Consider the following 18,908-nt stretch of genomic DNA (forward strand, 5'->3'; position numbering starts at 1 on the left):
TTTTTTTTTTTTCTAATGGATAATTGAGTTACAAAGGTTGTCTTTTTTTTTTTCTAATGGATAATTGAGTTACTTAATGGTTAACCATGTATAAATCTTTATAATAATAAATCTAAAGATGCAGCATTGACAATTTTATGTTGTAACTTAACAAAAAAAAAATGAGCCTAATTGTTTTTTCACAAAATAAGTTGCTTTATATTTCAAAAATCATAACTTCTTATGCATTTTTGAATGAAACCTAGCATACCTTATGAGAAAAATCACCTTCTAGAGTTAAGCAATAAAGCTTAAACTTCTTAACAAATATTTATTTTAGTAAAAACTATAAAAGCAAGGAGTTAAATTAATTATAACTAAAAAGATTCAGTGTTTTAATGTAGCACAAATTATTATGGATTATGAGTTATTTCACTATGAAATGCATTGTTTCAAATTATTGTAGGTTGTGTTGTGAATGATTTTATTATGAATTGTATTGTTTGAATTTACTCTCTTTTGGGCTCTTTCAAAGCGCATATAAGTGGACACAGGCACATTGTATTGTGAATAACACTATAACCACTGTTTTCATTATGAACATCATTGTAGCACCCTGGAAGATGTTCCTCTACTATGTTTTTTTGTCAAGAATTGTAGCTAGAAGCGTTGTTTTCTTTGTTGAAACTGCTGGGTTTGGCTTGACAACTAAACCCAACATTATTAGGTCTACTTACCAAGTCGAGCCCAAAACACTTCTAAAAAAAATTAATAGTGTTGGGTCCTATAGTCTAGAAGAATCCAATAGTATTGGTTTTACTCAACCAGCTCCAAAACATATAAAAAAAGGGTTAGGTCTAGCTGTGCAGCAACATCCAAAAATATTGTTATTTATATTTTAAATATTTTAAATTTTATTATTATTAACATTAAAAATTTATTATTTTTATTATAAATATTGTAATTTTCATTATAATTAATATTGTTAATATCTACTGATCTTATAATTAATATAGTTAATATTAAAAATATTATTATTTGTATTATATTTGGGACATGTTGTGCTTATGAAAAAATTATAAAAATTATATACATTATATTTGGGATATGTCAATGTATGTGCTAATGAAAAAATTATAAATACTATTTATATATTTCAAATAATTCAATTAATTTCCTCACCTTTAATCAACATATTAAAAGATTAAAAGAGTATGTTTGTGATTGTATCACATTTTCTAAGAAATTTTGAATTTTTACTTTTTACTTTTAAATTATTATTATTTTAATATATTGATATTACAAATAATTTTTTTAAAATATTATCTTAATATATTTTTAAATAAAATATTTTAAAAAATAATTCTCAAGTATACACAAAAACTGCTGCTAGGAACAGGAAAATAGAGCACAATTATACCTTTGGGCTTATAAAATGTTATGATTAAAAAATTAGCTGCCTATTGGATCGTGAATAGGTCTGTCTCCCTGGTTGCCACATATGCAGGAGTTGGGCCTGCGGTGGCATATGATGGTTGAATAAAAATCTCATTGACTCAGTCAAAAATAAATTCAAGTTAACCTCCCTAGTAAATTCAGTAAATGTTTAATTACTATTTTTTTAAAAAATATATTTTAATTTTGTTTAAAAAATATTAAATTTTTTTAGATTAAAATAAAATTATCTTAAATTTTAAATTTTCTTAAAAGTTAACGTGTAAATTACATGATAAAATTTTAAAACTAAAAAAACTTTAAATCTAGTAGCAATATAATAAATTTATTGTGATTATTTTTTAATTATTTTTTATTTAAAAATATATAAAAATAATATTTTTATTTTTTAAAAAATTATTTTTAATATTAATATATTAAAATAATCTAAAAATATTAATTTAAAAAATATAAATAAAATATAAATTTTTTAAAACATAAAAATAAACCAAGCATATATTAACTTAATAGCTGAACGTGGTCATCAAATTAAGAAAAAAAATAAATATCATAAATATTAATAAAATTAAAAATAATTGTGATGATGAAATTTTAAAGGAGTATGTAAATGATTTATTAGATGTTGATGAGATTGGTTCATTTTTATTTGATATTTAATTTAAATTTTGTTTTAATGGATACATAAAAACTTAATGTGTTTATTCAACAAAAATAAATATATTGTTGATTTAAAATTTATGTTGTTGGATGTTTTGTTTAAAATATTTTAAAATTTATATTTTATTTATGTTTTGGATATTGAATTAAATTTATATTGTTAATTTAAAATTTAAAATTAATTTATATAAATGTTGCATTTTAAATTTGTAACTAATAAAATATTTTATATAAATATTTTTTTAAATTAATCCCAATAAATCCATCTAAACCAATTATTAAAACAAATCAATAATCAGGTAAAATTTTAAAACTATGCAAGTCAGAAAACATTTTTAGATGTTTTCCAAAATTTCTTCGCAGTTCAAAAATCGCTTCTCACGTTAATGGTTTTTTCCGAACAATAAAGCCTGTACTTTTACAAAATTCCAAATATGCCCCCCTCTCTCTATATATAACCCTTCTCTTGCCTGCCATCCATTCTCCCAAAACCTCTGGTACGCCCATATGGTCAGAGCACCTGTGACGGGGTTGAATTAGATTCAGCCTTCCCTTCTTTGCAAGTGATTGCCTGATTCCCACCTCAAGGTGTATGCGATACCTTGTAGGCAGAAGGTAGATTGTACGCAACGCACAGACGGATTTGTGTTTTCCTTTGCTAATAAAGATTAAGTGTGTTCAGCACAAAAGCAAGCAGCAGCCAGTAGCTCCAGCACAAAAGCGAGAAGAAATTGACCTAGGTATGATTAATTTGGTCTTGCTTTTTTGATGTTCCCAGATTTCTTCTTTCCTCTGTTCTATTTCTTCATTTGATGGTCTTACATCGATTTTTTCTCCTTCTATCGCCTCATTTTCTTGTCGAATATCATCGATGGAAATCGCGCTTCAAAAACCCTCTCTTCCTTTTCTACTTGGGTTTCTGTAATCGTAGCTGATACAATTATGAATTCATTGCTTGGTTTAACATTCCTTAGTTAACATTCTAGTATAGGGAAACAATGTTCAACTTGTTGATGCTATGATGCTATTACAGATGGACTTGTTATAGTGTTATGTCAGACTACAACTAGCTATTATGCCCGGGCAATGCTTCAAGCTTTTTTCTTTTTCTTTTTTTAATTATGTGATAATTAAAATAAATTCCACTCAACTATACTAAAAGACTTGGGAAACCTAATGGATTCAACTTGGTTACGCTAGAGTAACTCCAAGCCGGTTTAAATTATCCTTAGCTGTGCACACCAGCATCATCTATTCCCCTTAGGGGAACAGCTTGCAAACATTGTTCTAGGTGCAATTGATGTCACCTTTCTTGCCATCATATGGGAGTAAAACCATCTACTATTAGACAAACGATTGACAAGCAATGTTTGTTTTCTTCATTTTTTTCTTTCACATTTTTAGTGGAGGTGGAGATTATCTTAGTACCATGAGTGATAATGACATTCTGACACTCACAGGGTGAAATTGGGGATGGGAATTCTGAGTGCCTCACTAGCGACATTTTTGGATCAGCTAGATGTTAATTCCAATTGCTTGTTGAGTGTTACATAATTTTGTTTGGATGGAAGGTAGAGTGGATGATTATTGATAGAGAAGGATTCGAATTTCTTAACGAGAACAATACTAGTGTAGTGCAAGAAGGCATTCAAGGTGATATATCTCAACAACAACAAATGAGTTTGGTTAGGGAAGCCATTGCAGATCAATTGTGGAATGATTATAATAATCATTAAGAATTTATTGTATCTTAATTAATATTGTTCATGGGTGTAAGACTTCATTATTAATACTCTCTAACAATGAAAATATTATATTGTTATGTTCATTCTTGTAACTCATTCAATTTAATTAGGTGGAAAAGTTATCTCAAAACCTTTCAAAATAATGATAAAAAATATTTGTGTATGTCAAGATATTAAGAATATCATAGAAAATGTTTAATTTGAATACAATTTTCATTTTGCCATTTTTCTCGAAATGGGAAACAATATAAAATGAACACATTTTCCAATTTTCTGAGTTGGAAAAATGATCTGAAATTTTAAGAAATGAACTTCTCTATTTTTCTATTGAAGAAGAAAAACTAGAAAAAGAGAAGAAAATTGAAAATGATAAGGGAAAATTGTTTTGTGTTATTGAACAGGGCCTAAGTGGCTTATTGCTAAACTTGGTTTTCTTTTTCTTGTTATTTTATGTTGTGTTGTCATGTTCGCTTCCAACAAGTGTAAGTTTGGAGGACCTGCAGCGTGTTTTTGTTTTTTGTTTTTTTTCATTGGAATTTTAAAATACAGTGGTTGCTGATGAATTTGTGTTGCTACAGGAAATTAAAGCATGGAGGAAGAGGATAACTTCGTGGAGTATGTTCCTGTGGTGAAGCGTCGAGCATTGACAGCTCAAATGATTCTTCAAAGAAGGGGAAATATCTCTGCTTTAGAGGATGAACTTGAAAAATCAAAACTTGCAGAAGCCAAACCCAGTCTCCTGGTCAAAGCATCTCAGCTCAAGCGTGACCAACCTGAAATTAGTCAGACGGAGCAGATTGTGCAACAAGAAAAAGAAATGATAGAGCATCTATCTGATAAGAAAACACTCATGTCAGTTCGTGAGTTGGCGAAGGGAATCACATATACAGAGCCTTTGTTGACAGGATGGAAGCCGCCGCTTCAAATCAGGAAAATGTCCAGAAAGGAATGTGATGCAATTCGAAAACAGTGGCATATAATAGTTGATGGTGAAAAAATTCCTCCACCGATTAAGAATTTTAAAGATATGAGGTTTCTCGATCCTATTTTGAAAATGCTAAAAGCCAAAGGGATCGTGCAACCTACTCCTATTCAGGTGCAAGGTCTTCCTGTTATCTTAACAGGAAGGGACATGATTGGGATTGCCTTTACAGGATCTGGGAAGACTCTTGTTTTTGTGCTTCCACTGATTATGATTGCTTTACAGGAGGAGATTATGATGCCCATCATGCCTGGAGAAGGCCCTGTTGGTTTGATTGTCTGCCCATCAAGAGAACTTGCCAGACAAACTTATGAAGTTGTGGAAGAATTTTTGATTCCGATGAGAGCAGCTGGGTATCCAGAACTGAGGCCATTACTATGTATTGGTGGAGTGGATATGAGGTCGCAGTTGGAGGTTGTAAAGAAGGGTGTGCACATTGTAGTTGCAACTCCTGGAAGGTTGAAGGACATGCTAGCAAAGAAGAAAATGAGCCTGGACAACTGCAGGTTTGAACCATTTATTTTGTGATACAGTATTGTTTTAAATTAATGACTTTGTTCTCTATTGTTATTGTGATAGTTATGGATTCTTACTTTTATCTTGTTGAGAGGGTCTCTATTTGCTATATGCATCCATATAGATTTGATTCCAAACTAAGCCCCTGCCATATATTTCCTCTTTTTTTTTCCAGACCTCCTTATCAATTAAGTATTTTTTATTATCCTTTTTTTAGTTCTGCAGACATGCAACCTCAGCTGACATTCCTCATCTCAAAACTTTTTTCAAACTCAGATAATGTCTGCTTGCCGGTTATACTTCTAGTCTTGCTAGACTTCAAAACCTTAAACTTGATCATATTTGCTACTCAGATTTAATTTGGCTTTTTCTCCACAAGTGGTGCATTTGAGTTTGACATGGTTCCTGTCATTTGAGAAAGCCACAAAGGACATTGCTAATAAGATAGCCTTTAACATCATAGGAAGTGATGGAGGAACTTGTGTTGTCTGGAGAATAATTTCATATTAGTTGCTCAATGATTCTTTGAAGATGTATAGTCTGAATAAACATTCTTGGTATTGCATCTTCAGCTTCTTTGTGTAGCTATAAAGATGACATCTTGAATTGAAAATGTTTGATGCAGCTGTATTTAACCGTGCGTATAAGAGTTGGTGTTGCCATTTTCTTGTTTCTATTCCCCCTTAGTTTCCTTATCTTGCAGCAAATTGTATGGCTTTGCTATGTTTGCTCGCTTGATGCAATTTTTTTCATCCTTTCATATAATGTTTGATACACTTTTCTTCTCTCTCTAGCTCTCTTTTTATCTTTTTTCCCTGAAGATATATTTTTTATTCATCTGCTAGCTACTTTCTGTTAAGATTGTTGCCATTCCCTTCAGGTACTTGACATTGGATGAAGCAGATAGATTAGTGGATTTGGGCTTTGAGGATGACATAAGGGAAGTTTTCGACCACTTCAAAGCCCAAAGGCAAACTCTTTTATTCTCTGCTACCATGCCCACCAAAATTCAGAATTTTGCTAGAAGTGCTCTCGTGAAGCCTGTCACTGTTAATGTGGGAAGAGCCGGGGCAGCAAACCTTGATGTGATTCAGGAGGTTGAGTATGTAAAACAGGAGGCAAAGATTGTTTACCTTCTTGAGTGCCTACAGAAGACGCCACCTCCTGTATTGGTATTTTGTGAGAACAAGGCTGATGTGGATGACATTCATGAGTATCTCCTCCTGAAGGGAGTGGAGGCTGTTGCCGTTCATGGAGGCAAAGACCAGGAAGAGAGGGAGTATGCGATTTCATCATTTAAAGCAGCCAAGAAAGATGTCTTGGTTGCAACTGATGTCGCTCAAAAGGCTTGGATTTTCCTGACATTCAACATGTAATTAACTATGACATGCCTGCCGAAATTGAAAACTATGTACATAGGATTGGGCGAACAGGAAGATGTGGTAAGACTGGAATCGCAACGACCTTCATAAACAAAAACCAGAGTGAGACAACACTTCTTGATCTGAAGCACCTCTTGCAACAAGCGAAGCAGAGGTTCCTCCTGTTTTGGGTGAGTTAAATGATCCAATGGAAGATGGAGACGCAATTACTGCTGCAAGTGGAATTGAAGGGTGTGCTTATTGTGGTGGTCTCGGTCACCACATCCGTGAGTACCCCAAGTTGGAGCATCGGGGAGGCCAGCAACTCGCCATCTCCAGGACGGATTATTTCGGGTCTGGTGGTTACAGGGGAGAAATCTGATGTATTTGTACGGTCTTTTCAGCTGATCTGGCGTGCATATTTCTATACTGTTTGTGTTACTGTATCAGAAGAATTTATGCTCTTTTAAATGGCAGGGTGACAATAGAGAGGCATTTGTTGAAATTTATGTTGTCTGTAAATGTAGTTAAGGTAACCAGTATGGGAGGATTATCTTGTTAGCTAACATTTTTTTTGAATTTATGAGCTCTTGCCCTGCTTATTGAATCATCATGTGTGCTTTCACAAATTTATCCCCTGATATCATGAACTGCAATACTGGACATGATGCAAAGGAAAAGTGTACCATGGAGAGGGAGATTTGATCATGTTCATAATATTATTAATGTCATAAACATTATTAAATTCATTAATATAATTAAATTAAAAATAAATTTTATTAATATAAAAAAAATACAAAACTAATTAGAATGATAAAATAATAATAAATTTTATTATTATTATTATTGTTACTGTTATTAACTTGGATTTCATATGGAATATTTATCCAAGTTACTTGAAAATAGAAGGGACGTAGATTCAAGTTACTTAGTCTTACATCTTTTTCCAATTCAAAGTACTTGAATCTGTTCACATTAAAAACTAATATGTTTGGTGTCAATATTGAAATTTCTTGAGTTTAATAACCAAATCTAACTTTAATAGATTTTAATTGTGACCAAATCCAAGATTCTTGGATTTAACATTAAAAAGAGGCTAAAAGCTCCTAGATTTAATATTGAAGCTAGACACATTCAAACTTAGATAAGTTTAATATTATTATTAATATTAAAAAAATTATTATTTATATTATAATTAATATAAAAAATATTATAATTTTTATTATAATTAATATTGTTAATATGAAAAATATTATTATTTATATTATAAATTTTATTATAATGAAAATTATTAATATCATAATTAAGAAATTTTAAAAAAATATAATTAATGTTATTATTTGTATTATAAATACTAAAAATATTATTATTTGTACTATAAATTTTCTTATTTTTATTATAATTAATATTATTATTTATATTATAAATATTACTATTAGGACTTAAGACACTTTAATCTCTTTTTGTAGACAGATACAGTGTTCTTAAATAACAAATTTTTTCTCTTTCTGTAGACAGATTTAATGTTCTTGAATCATAGATTTTTTAATATTTTTTTTTTAAAGTTGCATTGTTATGTTGTGCAGACCACCTAACTAGTATTGATTTTAAAAGTTATAAATTCAAATTTAATGCACTAAGAAAACTCTTAAAAGGCTAGAAAAATTCTTAGGAACTTGATCTATTATCCTCGAGCCCAACATGCTATTAAGAGATAGAGGTCTAGGCAAGACACATGGGCTTAGCGTGAAATACTTGGGTCAAAATAGCACGTTTGAGTTTATTTTTCACCCTTAACAGGTTTAGACAACTCATTCAAGTCCAACATTATCTTATGAATTTTTTCAAGATTGCATGTGGATCTCTTGATATTTTATACTAATTAAATACATATTATTTTGAATAGAACATGACTTAAAATATTACAAAAATAAAATAACTCTTTAATCTCTTCTTTACATAAATGATAAGACTTATAATTATAAATACCGTATAAATCTATCAAACTCTAAGTTTATAATCTTTTTATTTTCTACACTTTTAATATATATATTTTTAGAGTTATAAATACCGCATAAATGATAAGACTTTTATTGTATTTTTTCTCTTTATAAAAATATTTTTTTTAAACATTAAGAGTTTTTATATATCAAAAATAATTTTTTATAGATATTAATTATCAACTACCTTAACTTATCAAATACTATACACCAACTACTAGTGTTTTTTATTATAATTAATATTATTATTTATATTATAAATATTACTGTTAGGACTTAAGACACTTTAATCTCTTTTTGTAGACAGATTCAGTGTTCTTAAATAACAAATTTTTTAATATTTTTTTTTTAAGTTGCACTGTTATGTTGTGCAGACCACCTAACTAGTATTGATTTTAAAAGTTATAAATCCAAATTTAATGCACTAAGAAAACTCTTAAAAGACCAGAAAAATTCTTACGGACTTGATCTACTATCCTCGAGCCCAACATACTATTAAGAGATAGAGGTCTACGCAAGGCACATGGGCTTAGCATGAAATGCTTGGATCAAAACAACACGTTTGAGTCTATTTTTCACCCTTAACAGGTCTAGACAACTCGTCCAAGTCCAACACTATCTTATGAATTTTATCAAGATTGCACGTGGGTCTCTTGATATTTTATACTAATCAAATTAATATTATTTTGAGTGGAACATGACTCAAAATATTATAAAAATAAAATGACTATTTAATTTCTTCTTTACATAAATGATAAGACTTATAGTTATAAATACCATATAAATCCATTAAACTCCAAGTTTACAATCTTTTCATTTTTACACTTTCAATATATATATTTTTAGAGTTATAAATACCGCATAAATAATAAGACTTTCATTGTATTTTTTCTCTTTATAAAAATATTTATTTTAAACATCATGAGTTTTCATATATCAAAAATAATTTTTTATAAGTATCAACTATCTTAGCTTATCAAATACTATACACCAATTACTAGCGTTTTTTTATTATAGATTAAATTACTAAAACTAAAAAATTAACTAAATATCTAACATATAAATATTTTTTCTAAGCTACTTGAATTTCTGGGACACAAAGAGAAAGTTCCGTTTTTGGATTGTTCCTTCATTACTGATTAATTTATAAACGTTGTCTTGGTCGATACATGTTTTAAAAAGTCGAAACTCCTGATATTTCCAGATATTCCACGGTGCATGCCACAACAACAAACTCCTGCGTGCCTTTTATTGTCTAGGATGATGCTTTCAGATCATGAATAGATGGGGTCTGAAACCAAAGTTTTGTTTTCGCATGGATACAGAATCTTGATGAGTTTGAAAAGTTAAGCGAATGGTTATTTTGTTGTGTGGTTGATTTGATTATAGGAATCGATCCAACTTCATTCCGCATCGCAAACTAGTCAACGAAAGGCCTTTCTATACTGAAATCCAACCAACAAATAAGGATTCGGAGATACCAGACATGCCTATACCGATGGTGGTTCACGGTTCAGTCGCAAACTGAATTAATGCTTAGTCGGTTTGATCTCTAAAGGGGTGAGTTATCAGGATATCAGGACGTCCTTGGTTGCGAGTGAAGTGCAGTTTTGTGGGTTTAGGTTTATGGGAGCATCGCAAACTCTTGTATCTTTCGATTCCTATGAATCAATGATGGAAGAGTTCGAAACCGATATCCCAGCCCGGAGCGATTATTTGAAGACAATGAGTTTGAATATGATCAGTAGCGGTCCATAAGAGACAACGTTGAAATTGGAAGCTCCGATCTGTTCTCTTATATATCTGTTAAGAGTGAAGGACCTGACTTTTAGAACGTGAATGGTTACGAAGATGGGAAGATTATTGATATCCCAACTGAAATGATGTTTCCTGAAATTGGAGAGAACAAATTATATCAACGAGACACAGGCTTGAAGAGAATCATTGGAGTCCTTGATACAAGAGAAAAAGAATTTGGGGCTTTGGAAGGCTCTGCGGGTAAAACTCTTTCTTCAGAACCTTCTCCATGCCATTCCTTCAATAATTGTCAGGAATTCATCCCATCTGTCAGCCAGACTGCATTAGAGTTCAGTCCATCGAAACTTATGCCATCACTATGAATAACAGCTAACATGCACCCTATGATTCTTATGCGGAGGAAGAGGAAGGTGAAGGTCTTTTGTGTTAATGGCAGCGTACAAAATACAATAGATGATGTGGGAGAATCTTTGACGGTTTCTGTGGACTCGGGCCTTAAGCAAGGCAATCCCCACTACATACAAATACAGGGAACTGCATCACAGACACATGCAAAGAGTGACAGAGATGTGGAGGTAAGGGAGATGCTGAATGATGGACACACCTTGGGGTTCAGTAATAGTCAATCATTTGATGAGTTTGTCGCTAGAATCCGAGATGATGTTGACAGGGAGATAGAGGATTGGAATGCTTCTCAGTACGCGCGTAGCTACTGTTCCAAGCCACTTTCGGGAAAGGTATTGTCCTTCTGTAGTTGTTTATGAAGATCTTCTTTTGGAATTGCTGTGGATTGGGTATGGCTGCTAAGAGGGAGTCGGTAAGAAAGATGATAATTAAACATGATATAGGAAGTTGCTTGGAGGAGATGGAATGGTACTACTCTTGTAAATCAGGGAGTCCATGTTGTTAGAGCTTCAAGCAAAGATTCAGAACACTGGAAGGGATGATCGGCCTTCAACTTCAGATGAAAGAAATGAGCTAAAAACACTCTTATCTCAGATCACCGGGAGACTAAAAAGTACGTGGAAGCAATCTGGAGGATTGTGTCCTCCATTAATGGTGCAGTCGGCGGATGCCCCAAGCATTGAAGGTATTGAAGTTTTGCAAAAAACAGTTAAAACGGTATAATTTATAATAAAATCAAATGAATTTATTTTTCTGTTATATTGATTTTTTTTATAATATAAAAAAAATGAATTTAAAATTATGAAGCATCTCTTACATATCAAATCTTAAATTCTCAAGTATTCCCTACCTTGTACTGTGTTTCCTAGGTCTTGACTATATTCTCAAGTATTCCCTACCTTGTACTGTGTTTATATACAAAGGATCACAATGAAAGCCTTACTCTGTTTCTAATGGGGTGGCTGTAAGCCCATGAGACAAGCCCAAAAATAATAGGCCGTCCCTGGAGTCCTGATAACATGGTCCAAGCCCAAACTCAGAGAGTATTGAAGCCTCGAATTGGACTTGTGTTCTAGCATTCAGTGAGGATAGCCCACTTGAAATGAAAAGTTGGTTTTTATTATATTGATTCTTTAACAAATATTTATATTATATTTATAAAGTTTTGGATATACAGATAGTATAGTTTTCAGAGCTGTTCTAGTGGTTGGGCAGACTGGTTTGAGACTCGAGTTTTAGATTTTAATTAGATCATTAGATTATTTAGGTTATTTTTTAAAATTAAAATGATATTATTTTAGTTAAAAAATATAAATTAATGGATTGTAATTGAATTTTTAACAGTGCTTTATTGGACCGTATTAATGGATTGTAATTGAATTTTTAACAGTGTTTTATTGGACCGTACTAATTTTTTTTTTCTCTAACTTGATCTGGTTTCAGTCTAGGATAAGCTAAATATTAAGTTGACCGGGTTTCAAATTAACTTGTGAAGTCAAGTTGGATTTTAAAATGTAAAGCTAAATTTTAAAATTGAGAGAATTATTTATATAAGGTATAAATAACCATATTAAAAGGAAAAGTTATAATACTCACAATTCTTAAATATGAGATTTGATTTGATAAATTTGCAGGGGAAGAGCAAATTAGGCAGATTATTACGGTCTTAGTTTTTATTTATTTTTGTGGTGTCATATAATATATCTTTGTATTTTTAAAATATTTACTAAAAAAATATGGTTTATAACATTTTATACAAAAAGAAAAACCTACTGTTTAAAATTATTACAGCAAAATCTATGACTACATTGTTAAATACTTACTTAAATTAGAGTGGATTATTTTTGGATATGATTCAGTTTTTATTAAAAAATTAATTAAATAAATTTAAAACAAAAAATATAAATCAAACTAATTTAAACTGACCGGATTCGGTTTGATTATTTTAGAACAAAATCCGGTTCAAACCGGTTTTACTCAGTTTTTTTCGTTTTAATTTTGATTTAATTTAATTTTTTTAATTTTATATTTATAAAATCAAAATAAAACTAATTAATTTTTTATAAATTTTAATCAATTTAATCTGTTTTTTAATTTTTTTAAACACTCTTAACTTTAACAAACAAGGAATAAATTGTTTAATTTCCTGCTCTAGCTGAGTGCTCATGTACTGAGCAGCACAAAACGTACACTTTGATAAAGTCTTGAGTCCTTGGATGCCTCGATTATTTCAGATGATGGCACTGAAAACAAAAACTTCCAGATTCATACACAGTATTAGAGGATTCATTTACGAAAACCGTCAATGTTGTACAAGAAAATGGAAATGAGCAGGCAGTAGATTAAGAACAGGATAATTGGTTGGTAAAAATGGTGGGAAAGTAAAGGGTTGCTTCGTTTGGAGACTAGTGTTTGAGAAAGATGAGAAAATAGAGAGACAGAAAAGAAAAAAGCTGAGAAAAACATGCTTCAATCTATTTTCAACGGCTGCTTTGGAGTGCTTTCATGTCATGGGACCCTTCTCTTTCTTTTGCAAATGTCTTACATGGAAATGGGAAGCAATCATCTCCCTTTTGAGATGACCTTTGTGCATGAAAATACAAAATTTGCTGTAATTTTGACATTAAAAAAAAAAAAAAACAAGAAAGGCACTTCTTGATTTGATAGAGCACCATTTTTTGGGATGGATTCTTTTCTTTTCCTTTTTTTGAAAAACAAAAGGAAGATCACAAGATATCATCCGATCAGGAATCAGAAAATACATTATGACCCCGAGTTTCTCCTCTAAATTTTTTTGGATTATGTTAGCATTCTATGGCGTTGATACTCAATTATATATAATAATATGTAGAGAGAGAGAGAGACAGAGAGAGAGAGAGAGAGAGATCTAATACAAGTTTCATGAAAAGGTTATGGAATTGTAAGCTTGGCCATCCCAAAGGGATAATTAAATAAGCTCAGACTCAAAAGAAGAAATCATGGGATTTTTGTTCATACAAATGGCGCTTCGAACCTGGAACGAGCTCAAAAAAATCGTAAAGAGATAGGAAAATAAATAAATAATGTATATATATTTGAATTTTAATGAGAAAGGTGAAGATAAGGCTTTCATTTCATTCTTGGACAAGGTGATTGTGTAGTTGACAAAAGAGTCTCAATCAATGTTTTGGAGGTAAAATTAAAGAGCTTCTTTCTTTTTCCTGGCTTCTTTTAATAATTTATGCTGCAATAATGACTCCATTTGTTTTCCAAAACTAAATAATTCAAGATTTCTTTTTGTAGCTGAGAGGATTCTTAGCTTAATAGTAATCTCTCTCACTCTCTCTCTATGTTTTTGAACGTTTTATATTGTTAAAGGTAAGGGTTTTCGTGGCTCTAGTGTTGGTTTCTGACAAAAGTTAAGGGGTTCGCTCTCAACAGGTTGTTAAATTTTACCTTTTTTTTTTTTTTTTTTAATTCTTGATAGCAATGTGGTCTAGATCATCAACCTTTTCAAGATTCATTCTTCTGGCCACACAGCCATTTCTTTCTTCTCTTAAATCATGGCAGTTTGGTACTGCATAGCTGTAAGGTCTCAAAGACATTGATTCTCTCTCTCTCTGTCTTTTGGCCACACATGCCCTTGTTCTATAGCAAAGCCCTTTCAGATTAAATTATGCACATGGCTTGTTGCTGTTGCTGTTGCTGTTGTAATATACAACCTTTTGGTGTCCTAGCAGCATCTTCATTCTTTCTATTTAATGGTAGATTACGTGAGATATTGCCATGCCTTTCCCATGATTACATCTTGATTTTTAAGCTGGATTTGAGCTGGGAACCTAGGCATTAATCCCGTCAAAATGAGCTCTAAACTAGAATCCAGAAGGTACGTGATAATTAATAGTCAAAATGAGCAATTAGTGATTTCCATTAGCACTAACCAGGGTGTTTTTCTTGCTGTAATATGGCATTTTTCTTGATGATGATTATAATCATACATCATGTGAAAAACTGATCAATGGTTGGTCACTTGGTGGTCATAATTATTTGTCAGTTCATAATTACAAGAGTAGTAGATAAATCATAAACTCCAGCAGCCTACAGGTTAATTGTGGGGTTATTAAGGTTAATGTAATGTAATTCAGCACTCAAAAGGTGACGACTTTTTTAAAGGCACCAAGAGGCCTTTCTTGTTTTCGGCTCTCCAGACATGAAGGCCCATGCTTTTCCTTTCTTAAAATATGCTTCTTGAGACAAGGTATAGTAATCAGTAAGTTAGGCATCCGGATCTTGAACATCAAAAATTGTACTGCTGGCCTTTGATTATCATTTAACTTTGTCTTTACATTTTCTATTGGAGTATAAAGCTAGTTCGGCTCAGCTACATGACGTAAAGTATTCATTGAGAAGTGTAAATGTCTTGTGTTTCCAGGGCAGCTAATACCCTCTAGAATCTCAAGACTTGGATGATGCATGCTTCTATTTCTCAGGGCCAAATTCAAATGCCTTCCAGCTCCTCCAAATGATGAGGTCAGGTTACACTTTATATAGCTATCTATGATCATAATAGTGTATAGCAAATTAGCCGCTCACCTATTTCACCACACCACAGGAAGAGCAGCATCAACCGAAGATCATCAAAATCCGCATCACCTTCTCTTGAATATCTGCGAGTAATGTTAGTTCTAGTTCTATCTGCTTGTCATTGGTTTTTCTAGCATGAGCTTCTTCGATCAGAATTACATTTTCTCAAATATCTTGGTGTTACCTGACCTCAGATCTGGTATATCACAAGTGGCATCATTTTCAACCTGTCTTCTGAGTTTAGTCTTTGTCTGTGTACTCTTGTGTATATAGACAGCAATTATTTAGTGGGATTAGCTGAACCTCTGGAAATATACGATCTCTGTGTGCTGATGAATGTCCACAGGCATGCTTGTCTAAACAATGTAATTAGTAAGCGGCATGCTCTTGCTTTGTAGTGATAATTACCAATCTTTATGTAGTGTGATGGGAAATGTTTATGACTTAACCATTCCTGTGAAGGGCAATGTTTATGAGAAGTTAGGAGTAATTTAATGGGCGTTTCTTGGCACATAGTTTGAAATTAAAACAGCAGGTAGCCTAGTATTCGACAGAGAGAGACCATTGTTGGGAATTGAAGAGCAGTAGTTGAAATCCAAAGGCAATTGCAAAGGTCAAAGCTCCTCTAGAAAAATGGCATTCTTGTCAAGATTCACATGAGCACTTTCCTTAGGAAGGTCAGGTCCCCTGGATTTTTTAGGGGTCAGGTCTTAGAACTAGACCACCAGTTATTCACTTGCCTGTTCACCTAGCTTATCGAAATCGGTCAAGTTTTCCTATCTGCCATCATATAATCATTTTCTTCAGCATTGTGTTCAATTTTGTTCTTATTGTTGATGAAGGATGATGGCCTTCTTCCTTCACATTGTAATTGCTAGTGTGTGTGTGCACGCGCGTTGAACTTTTGTTCTCTTTGTTAGCTAAGCAATTCCTTTATTCATCAGAGTGCTAATTTTTTTGCTTCAGGGACAATGACTGACCACAGGACCAGAGACAGTACACAACTATTGGATTTCAGTTTCAAGAAGTTATAAGTGTACATTTGATACTTCAGAGTTGTGCTACCCACAATAGCCCTTCAGGAAGAAAGAAAACAAGAAGACAATGAGTGAGCTAGGTTCTGAAAGATCAAAGCCATGGAACATGTACACAAGTTCAGACCCTGCACCATCTCAAACAGGAGTAATTGACAGGGAAGCTCCATGGAAAAGTTTTGGGACATCCATGAATGCGATTTCTTTTGGTTTTGTTGCAACAGCAATCTTGATATCAATGTTTCTGATAATGGCCATCTTCGAGCATCTGTTTAGGCCTAATCCTTCTTTTTCTACACCTCAAGAAGTCACCGATGGTTCTTCAGAACCAAGACCACTACACAAACTTGGAAACCCTCAAACAGTAAGTCTTCACTAAGGATTTAAGTTGTGTATTTCACTTTTTGATAAAAAAGAAAACCAAGTACTATTGTGTTTGGTTGTTATCCCGAGACAAAAGAGATGGAGATATTAGGGATAGAGAGTATGTGTCTCCCGTCCCTTTTATTTAAAAATAACAGAAATTCACTTTAAAATTTTTCTAGGAACATTTATTATATATCTGTCTTGATCCCTCTTACTAAACACGTATTTGTCGCTTTTATATTTGTTTTTTTTTTTTTTTTTGATCCTGAAACACTGACTAAACTCAACCATAAATTTTTCTTCGGCCTAGTGTGTAAGAAGCCTGCTAGTTATATGCTTCTATGGATTGATGAAAATAAGTTGGCTTTGTGACAGGTTCCAGCAGCTTATGCATCAGATTTTGCAGTAGTGATGCCTGGAGAGCAGCTTCCAACTTATATTGCCCAACGAGCACCCTTACCTTGTCCAAGGGAAAAGATTTATTGGCCTAACCATGAGCAAAACCTTGTATTCCCTTGAAAACATAGTGTAATACTTGCATTTGATCATGCGGCGGAAGTTATGTTGTACTATCTATCTATATCAAAATGATTCATCACTATTATGCACTGCTCATTTCTTTGGCTTTTGCTACTAGATGAGACTAATTGATGAAAATCTGGCCATTTTTACTTGAAAAATCGACCATTCCTGATAAAAGAAGAAGAAGAAGAAGAAAGAGAAGGAAAACCAATCATGCCACCTTGAGAGGGCAATTCATGGGTTTCGCCCTTCTTTAGGATAAGATGCTCTGTCAGAAAGACTCCGCTGTATTTCTACTGTTTGAATCATCACAAGGATTTCCAACGCTGGAAAATTTTTTCATCAAAATGTCTATCAGCAAATTATATGCTATAAGTACGATGCCTTGTAAAGTTTGTCAGTGTAAATCTGCACACGAACTAGGCCATTTTCCAAGTATCATGTGTTGAAGAAGCACATTGTGTTCTACAGGTTAAATGTTACAGAAGACGATGATGTTCAGTATTCCAATCAACACCAAAGCTTTCATAATAAATGGCACAACTTTGGCTATGATATCCTTTTAGATCCTCAAAAACTCCCTTTCCTTTGTTAGCACACAAGCTACAACAGCTTAAAGGAACGATTTTTGTCCCAGAGGTTCTGCTCTTCTGTAACCTATCTGCAGTTAACATGATAGCATATATCTCTAAACAAAAATCACCTGGGAGAAAAAACAGGTGAACGTTGAGAATGATTTGGTGGAAGTATTAATCTAGCTGCGTGATCCCTGACTGAAGTTCATCTGGATGTTCAATCTATTTAGGAAAGTCATAATCATGTTAATTCACTCGAGGCATCATAATGTTGGGAGTATTTCATGGCAAAGTTCCATTTTGTACCTTTTTTTGTATATTCTCTTAAATGTGCAGTTTGCAAATGGTAAATCATCAGCTAACAATTGACCCTTACTGCTCTGAACGATGGTTTTTGGACCTTTTGTTTGAACCGATATCAAAAACTAATGCTATGGTTTGACCCGTGTAGATTAGGGAAATGAAAAAACTTGAGCTGAAGAAAGTAAATGCTGAGATTCAGAGGAACAGTTGCTTACAACATGCATGTGTGTTCCTGTTCATTTTGTTATATGTAAAGATGGAATCTAAGCTGTCTGGCTCTCTCTCGCACGCAACTCATTGCGGTCTTAGCGATATGTCCTGCATAGCTTCATGTATAAATGGTCTTTCATATTAATGCAACTATACTTTTCCTATCTGCGGCATAGGTTCATGTATAGATGGTCTTTTATATTAATGCAGCTATACTTTTTCCTATCTGTGTGAAATAAAATGTCATATTACCCACTTTGAAGAAACACACCACTTGAGAAAAGCCTGTTCTGATTTCCTTTGTGATCTTGAAGCGGCTCAGAAGCCACTGATGTCCATGTAAAATGCCTACCAGAGAGGCACTGCTGTCCTGTTATGAATCTCTAGCGGTTTTCTCTGATGCAATTAAGTAGATGATGCCCATAACAATCAAGGGGATTGACCATGAAGGTAACCACGAGCATTCTCATCCTGTGT

General features: G+C 32.7%; 2 protein-coding genes across 8 annotated transcripts; both read left to right on the top strand.

Moving 5' to 3' along the window:
• Positions 1-2,565: 2,565 nt before the first annotated feature.
• On the top strand, positions 2,566-7,300 carry LOC105128399 (DEAD-box ATP-dependent RNA helicase 35-like). The gene is given in 5 exon segments (XM_011030045.1): positions 2,566-2,831; positions 4,415-5,324; positions 6,215-6,669; positions 6,672-6,869; positions 6,872-7,300. Coding segments are annotated over 4 exon segments (1,758 nt in total). The 5' UTR covers positions 2,566-2,831; positions 4,415-4,425; the 3' UTR covers positions 7,078-7,300.
• Positions 7,301-13,923: 6,623 nt separating this feature from the next.
• On the top strand, positions 13,924-17,451 carry LOC105128400 (uncharacterized). 7 transcript variants are annotated; one of them, XM_011030047.1, is made up of 5 exons: positions 13,924-14,030; positions 15,270-15,367; positions 15,450-15,515; positions 16,388-16,819; positions 17,197-17,451. In XM_011030047.1, exons 4-5 carry the CDS (start codon positions 16,526-16,528, stop codon positions 17,338-17,340), a joined length of 438 nt encoding a protein of 145 aa, XP_011028349.1. In that variant the 5' UTR covers positions 13,924-14,030; positions 15,270-15,367; positions 15,450-15,515; positions 16,388-16,525; the 3' UTR covers positions 17,341-17,451. The 7 variants fall into 7 exon arrangements, with proteins under 7 accessions (XP_011028349.1, XP_011028350.1, XP_011028353.1 ...); XM_011030048.1 differs by lacking the exon at positions 13,924-14,030 and adding an exon at positions 14,067-14,278; XM_011030051.1 differs by lacking the exon at positions 13,924-14,030 and adding an exon at positions 14,072-14,163.
• The last annotated feature ends 1,457 nt before the right edge of the window (positions 17,452-18,908 follow it).

This window comes from Populus euphratica, unplaced genomic scaffold (assembly GCF_000495115.2).
Source record: "Populus euphratica unplaced genomic scaffold, PopEup_1.0 scaffold14.1, whole genome shotgun sequence".
In the NCBI taxonomy this organism is placed as follows: Eukaryota; Viridiplantae; Streptophyta; class Magnoliopsida; order Malpighiales; family Salicaceae; genus Populus; species Populus euphratica.